General features: G+C 31.7%; 1 protein-coding gene across 2 annotated transcripts in view; it reads right to left on the bottom strand.

Annotated features, from left to right (window-relative positions):
* Nucleotides 1-3926: 3926 nt before the first annotated feature.
* Taf12 (TATA-box binding protein associated factor 12) overlaps nt 3927-7500 on the bottom strand; it is a 7669-nt gene continuing 4095 nt past the window's right edge. For both annotated transcript variants that reach the window (XM_086544516.1, XM_043035588.2), the window contains exons 3-6: nt 7497-7500; nt 6940-7182; nt 4797-4989; nt 3927-4227 (exon numbers count right to left, since the gene is read on the bottom strand). The exon at nt 7497-7500 is cut by the window's right edge and continues 160 nt beyond it. In XM_086544516.1, the coding sequence (XP_086400642.1) occupies nt 4100-4227; nt 4797-4989; nt 6940-7182; nt 7497-7500 (568 nt within the window). In that variant the 3' untranslated portion in view covers nt 3927-4099. The remainder of the gene's footprint in view (nt 4228-4796; nt 4990-6939; nt 7183-7496) is intronic.

Here is a 7500-nt window from a genome sequence, read left to right as displayed (position 1 = left end):
TCTACTGGTTCTTGTATAAGAAATATAAAAATGGTTAAAAGAAAATGTTAAAGGTGCAAAGGAGTTCTGTGCTTATACTAACTTCTGCATTTATATGACTACCAAATATTACTTATAAGAGTACATATAAGGGAAATTTTATATATTAAATAGTATCATAGAATATGTTTTATTGAATTGTTTATTAAGTTCATGGGTCATCTACTGTTATCTATAGTATAGGTAGACCCTCCCAGATCCAGCACCATTGGGACCTGACTGTTGCTGGTTTTTAGAAAGTTTTGAACCATACAATTGCAGTACTAGAACAGCCTTCATAACTTTTTGTAAGATTATATGATTGTTAGCCCACTATCATAATACAGAAAATGGCAAATATGTATACAACAGAATAGAGGAAATGCAGTACTAGTGTAAGTAGCTAGTAGGGATAAACTAAAATGCTGCCAGACAGTGGGAGTTGCGAAACAATTGAATTCTGTGTTAGGGAGGTTCAACCCATACTGTATATTATCTTTTGTTGGAAATATGTTGTCATTTTCTGTTTCTTTCATTTCTGTAGACATTTTTATATTACTGTATTGCACCTTTGTGGGTATTGAGTTGAAAAACACAATACTGTTCTTGTACTAGGATAGTTACAGCTAATGAAAACTGTGTCAACTGTATGTCACTTTTGCAGCATAGGATATGATTTTCAGTATAATAATAAGGCCCAATACACATTTATTGGAAGTTTTATATATACATAATATGATAGTCATATCCAAGGATGAATTGAATTCCTTAATTGGAGCATAGTGTTGCCTTTTTGAGTTATATGAATTTAGATTTATTAGTATCCATAGTGGCCTTTATTTGTAATACAAAACTGATGTTTATTACTTTTCATTGATACTTATACTTCATATAAATCAAAAGGCCTGTATAAAAATGTTTCTTCTTTTGAAAAATGTAATTATGATGGAAACTGTATTCTTTACTTCTGAAACAGTTGCAGTAGTTATCTGACACTTTGATCTTTTTGGAGCAAAGATGAAAACAGTATTTCAGGTTATTTTGATGTAAAAGAAATAACTAAAGCTTTTGAAACCCATTGATTTGTAATTCCTGTGTCTTTTGTCTTGCATGTACATTTATTTTATTCTCTAAGAGAGTGGGATAATTTTATATTGTACATCCACAAGTAAAAATACAGGGATAGAATGACAATTTTTTCCACTGGCCATATTCTAGATTGTTTCATAGACTACAGTAAGTCTTTCATTATATTGCATTTAATTCATAAAGTTGTTTTACAATTATTGACATATTATTTCAACTTTGGTATTAGAAAATAAAACAGTAAACTTACTGCTGTGAAAGGAAATTGGTAATTTCAGACAGATACATTGTACTCATTTATACCTATTTGTTCTCATCTTTGTCAGCATTGTATGTCACTATAAAGTATTACCCTTGAAAAAGGTATATTTGCATGAATATCAGTTAATGTCAACTGACTGGATGTTTAGAGTCAAATTGGGAAGTCAAATTATAATTCAGGTAATGGCTGAGAAGTAGTAAGAATAGTAGCCTCATTATAATAGAGAAAAAACAGTTGCATTTATATACTCACTCAATATTCCAATCTCTTTGAGGAATAATCTGTTATGACAAAAACAGGAATGGATACGTACCAGAAACAAAAGAGGGTTGGAAAACAAGCATCCAGAAAGAAAGAATTGATGTGTATTAATCCTAAGTCCAGTATGTCATCTTTGTAATCAACTGAAACATTATACACACAAAACAAATTGATATTTATCATAAATATATGAGTGGCAAGTGCATCTAAGGTAATGGTCAATGACCGGTTCTAATTATATTATTAATATTTGCAGTGAAACTGTTAAGTTTGGTTGCATACTAATATATATACATATATATTTTTGTTTGCAAAGAAAATAGATATAAATATATATATATAGAATTAATGCAGTGTACCTTTACTAATTGGAATCTGGTTTTCCCAAACATGTCTGTGATCTTTCTGCTCATTGAGCTCAACTGTATTCCCATTATATGTTTTATCATTGTTTTTTATGTATGTGATATACTGGCTTAGGAGTATGGGTTTGTTGAAATAAAAGATTTTTTGAAATCTAGTTTTGCATTATTATATCCAGAGATTAAGTGATTTTGATGTTCAATCTATAAAAGATGAGTATCATATATTATCTGAAAAGCTGTCTAACCCACTGTTGTTTTGTGTTTTTGTTTTTTTATATACAGATAGCAGTAACACAAGGTGTTGGTAATCATGGAGTCAGTAGGCCTACTTGATTGAACCTGTTTATCCCATTCCTTGAATTTTTGCAAGTCTTTATTTTATTTCCTTTTTTCTTTCAATTAATAGCTGAATACAACTTTGGATATTCTTGTGCTTCATTATGCTCATTCTCTTCTTTAGATTCCCAATTCTTCTTTATTATTTTTTTTTACCATAATATTTGTTCTACATTTTCCTTTTTTGTTTATTTTTTTTCCAGTCTGATTATGTCTTTTCCTCTTTTTAACAAAAAGATAACTACAGTCATCAATGATAGAAGAGACCTGTATAGATGTATAGTGACTTTTAGTCTTTCTTTAATGACATAAAAGTTAAAAGTGGAGTGGACAAATTTGAATCACTGCAATTTGTATTAGAAGGCATTAAGTCTTCATACTTGTGCAAGGACAGACAGGGGGAAAACAAGATTTTAAAATTTCAGTGCAAATACTCTGATTTTTTTCATGTATCACATATATTAGTTTTACTAATTTACAATAAAATCATGTCAGTATATAATTTGGTGCATTGGACTAAAATATTAATAGTGAAAAATTACTTTGTGTGTATAGTCATTGCCAGAGGAGGATGGTAGTGGCCTCATTCTATCTTGCCAGTGGTTTAAGGCTGTATTCATGTTCTAGCTCTCCATATGTGCGATTTCATTTTAATATAATGTGTTTTGTCACATTTCTCACATTTTTGAGGGAAATATAAAAAAGAAATCTGAATTAATAAATCCTGACTATCATATGGCTGAATGTAAGAGAACTATCAAATCTTCACCAGTCAAAAATTACGACATGAACAAGGGCACGAAGGATAAAAACTAAGCTGTGATCATGAAAACAATTTTTTTTTTTCAGATATTTTAAAATTATGTTACGTATATGTAACTACAAAAAGGAAATAATGTAATACTTTTATTTACATTTTTATTTTCATAGGCATTTTTACGGGGAACCTCATTAGCGCCTGAGTTTTGGCTTTTATATATTAAATGAAAAACACATGGATGTAATTTTTCGTCTTAGATACCAAGAACAAATGGCTATCCTTCTCTGACAACCACTGACAAGATAAGGATAAGCCAGATTACGGAGTAGATGCTTGGACGGGCGAGCTGCCGACCACGAGAGAACAATCATTCTGAAACTGCCTCTGGGAATAGACAGATCAGCGATCAGAGAAATATTTTATGTCGACCGCACCTTTAGCGGTCGGAAAAATGCATCTGTAGTTTCAAAAGATGTGAAATATTAAGGCGAAGCCACACAAATGTTTTTTTCTGATCGGTAATATGTGCTAATTCCGATAACGCATGCACCAACCCACCCACACACACATACACCGATTTATACACACAAAAAGTCCATAAGAAAATCATGAAAGTCACACGCACATGCACGCACACATGCACGCACACGTGCACACACACACACACACACACACACACACGCACGCCAATTTATACATAAAAAAAGTTCATAAGAGAATCATTAAGTCACACACACATACACCAATTTATACACAAAAAAAGTCCATAGGAAAATCATGCATAATCTTATATAGATATCATTCATTCATTTGAATTATTGAAAGAGTAAAAAACATATTTCACTGTATATATTTTATTTTCATTACATCTTCACAATCTATAGAACTGATAGGTTACGTGACATATTCCATATGAAATATAACAAAGAAAAGGGGAGGGAAAAAAATATATATATAATTGCAGGCTTAACTTACTCTTACACTAAAACTATTAACAAAGGAATCTTAAGTTCAGTATTTCTTAATTGCTTTCCTAATGAGTGCTAGCCTTTGCTTGTGCGCCTCAGTTGTTGGTGCCCTCTTATAAGGCCGGAGCTCATCTGTTCCAAAGCCTGGCAACCACATGTGCCAGTTGCGTTCTGTTGCAAAGAGAAGGGAAATTACAGAATGGTACAAAAGTTTAAAGCATTAAAGTATTCATCATTATTAGTAATAATAGTAATAGTAGTAGTAATAATAATAATAATAATAATAATAATAATAATAATAATAATAATAATAATAATAATAATAATAATAACAATAATAATAATAATAATATCAATAATTTTATATAATCATCATTACAATTACAATAAACATCATTATGATGATAAGAATATCAATAATAATAATAATAATAATCATCATCATCATCATTATTATAATAACAATAACTATTTTTATTACTAGTATCGATATTATAATCATGCTGATATTTATCATAATTATAAGGTTCATAACTATGACCATTATTATAATTACAATCATTACAACTATAATTGTGATAATAACAATAATATGATAATGATCCTGAAAATAACACTAGCAACAATAATAATATTCAATTGTTATCAACATTATCATGCCCATAAAACTATTAGCAAGATTATATACAAGAACTTGCAAGTACTGTATAAATATCAGTAGAAAATACATATAATCATACCTAAGTACATTTGCACATCCTTAACATCAAGTGAACGTGCTCCTCGGTGCTTTGCTAGACGACATGCTGCATTAACTGTGGACTCAATAAAATCATCGGCAATTGCGAGAAGCATTTCCTCAACCTCTTCTTCCAGCTGTTCATTAGGGTCAACCTCCCTGACTAGTTCAGTAATTCTTTGTTTATTCAAGACCTGTTGGCAAAAGTCTGAATAAAACATCATTCCTGATATAAATCCTGAGTATATTAATGAGAGGAATATCAGACATATAAAATAACAGTAATTGTACAGGCATGTTTCATGGGGTGGGATCACTTTCATACTGCAATTTTCTTATTGTTGAAATGATTAGCTATTTCTTCAGTTGTGTAACTATGTGTAACTAAATGCTAATTAGTATCACTGTGCTCTTATACCAAAAACAGACCCATATATCATAGAAAACACACACATCTCAAGATGCCCACCCTGGCTGCACATCTTAAGATGTGGCCCATCCTGGAAGGTTTGTAGGGGATATTCTCCTAAATCCTTTGTTCATGTTAAAAATCAGTGAATGCATGCTCTGGTTATCATTAGCTCTATTAGACTAGCCTATGGCTAAGCTATAGTAGTTGTAAATTTCTCATGACTGTTTTACAGAGTGAAATCACAAAAATGGGTTTTTGCTATTCACAATATGATGTCATGAGTAACACATGAAAGAAATACAAACTGCTGAAAAAATAAGAGAGATACTAATATTTTAAACTTTAAATTGATTTATCTCAAAATATGATACTAATATAAAACCTAAAATTGAGTATATTTACTTGGAAATGGCTGTATTTATTGTTCATGAAAAGGGAAATCTTTCACCAATTCAAAGTTTACAAAAAAATGAAGTAGATGGAAAAGACACAGCCACATCATAACAATGGCTCAATAAATACATCATAACTATTTAAAAATTAATGAAGAGAGCACATATCAAAAATACAGTAAACAGGTATATAAATAGTAAATTAATATTATCTTCTACTCGCCTATGATCATATTCTGAAAACCAAAAATAACTGCACAAGGATTAAATAATGAAAGAAATGATATTAACATTAACAGGGTATCACGAAGACTGATGCTGCCTACAGGTTGTAGGAGAGAGAGAGCAGGAGGCAGATGCCCACATTCAATGCTCTATTCTAATGTTTTTTTCAAATATATCTATTTGTTGTTAAGTGTCTTTTCTGCAAAGGCAGATGATTATAATAATAAAAAGAATGACTGCCAAACAACAATATTTAAGCAACATCCATGTAACAATGTTCTTACATGGTCTGACATTAGCAATGAAAGATTACAAAGTAGAGGATTACAGGAAAAGATTTCAGTAGCCCATAGGGAAATGTGTAATTTGTATACAATGATAAAACACAAAACAGCTATAACAATAACAAAGTAATAAATCCCTAATGTTTCAAAACAAATTAGATCGGTTTGTAAACCCAAAATGAATACTTAGAGAATTTAGGACTAAAGAAAGTCAAAAGATCAAAGCCCTGGTTCAGGCCACAAAATTTGAGCTAAGGCATTATAATCCTGGGAAACATTTACCCATTTTCCTAAGTAATCTATCAAGTTAGGTAAAAGCTGTGCACTGAGCCAGTGGCCCCCTAAAAGTGTCTGGCTTTTTTCACATGTAGGATTAAGGTCATCACCTTAACTGGAATAATGATGGAGTAATCCGTAAGTAGTAGTAGTAGCAGTAGTAGTAATAATAATAATAATAATAATAATAATAATAATAATAATAATAATAATAATTATAATAATAATAAAAAAAAAAGATTTTGGCTCCCATCCACTAATCTGATTTGGTGGTTGTTCCTACAGTCTTCTGTCTACTATTTAGTATTCATGAGCACTCTAGTTTGGCTTGAAATGTTATGGTTTATCAGTCCTTCATTAATGAGGATCTGATTCATTGGTTCACTGATGATTAAAAGGGGTGAAAAACTTTTATAATATTTTCAACATGAAGGTACATTAAAGTAAACTTAAATTTGAAATTTTGGAAATACAGAAAACAAAGTAATACCTTGCACAACTCCAAGCAATAGTTAATAACTGACCATAAAATGTCTTGCATTTTATGTAACTTACTGGGGCAGTTGTGTCTGCTGTGGCATTGTTTGAAGCAGTAGGAGCTGGAACAGCTTGATTTGGACCTGCTGTCTTAACTGTTGTAGCAGTAGGCGTAGCTGTAGGCTGTGGGGTCGGTGCTGGTGCTGCTGCCGCTGCTGCAGCAGCGACCATGGTGGGCTGAGCCACTTGATGATTGACTGTCTGTATCTGTTGTCCCTGTACAACCTGCTGAACACCTGTGACTGTTTGTGCATTCACAATCTTAAAGAGAAAAATTTGTATTTATTTACTACATTATAATTTTGTTATTAACCCTCTCTGGACGGGTGGTACAGTACTGTACCGCTCATTCAAAAGCCCAGTGGCCGGGCGGCACAGTATTGTGCCAGCCATTTAATTGATTTAGGCCTAAGCGCTCGAAAGCCCCGGCATTGTGACATTCAAGGCTGGAATGCCCCCATCGTGAGTGGGTTAAATACTAATTATAGGAATTTCTGATATTAGGATATAATTATTTTAATCTATTATATTTGAAAAACAAAAGTTCAGAGACTCGTGTGTAATCAAGTACTCACTTGC

This window comes from Penaeus japonicus, unplaced genomic scaffold (genome assembly GCF_977035675.1).
Source record: "Penaeus japonicus unplaced genomic scaffold, GWHDUDI00000001_assembly GWHDUDI00000015, whole genome shotgun sequence".
Classification (NCBI taxonomy): Eukaryota; Metazoa; Arthropoda; class Malacostraca; order Decapoda; family Penaeidae; genus Penaeus; species Penaeus japonicus.
The sequence above is the reverse complement of the archived record's forward strand: the minus strand, read 5'-3'. Positions and strand labels throughout refer to the sequence as shown.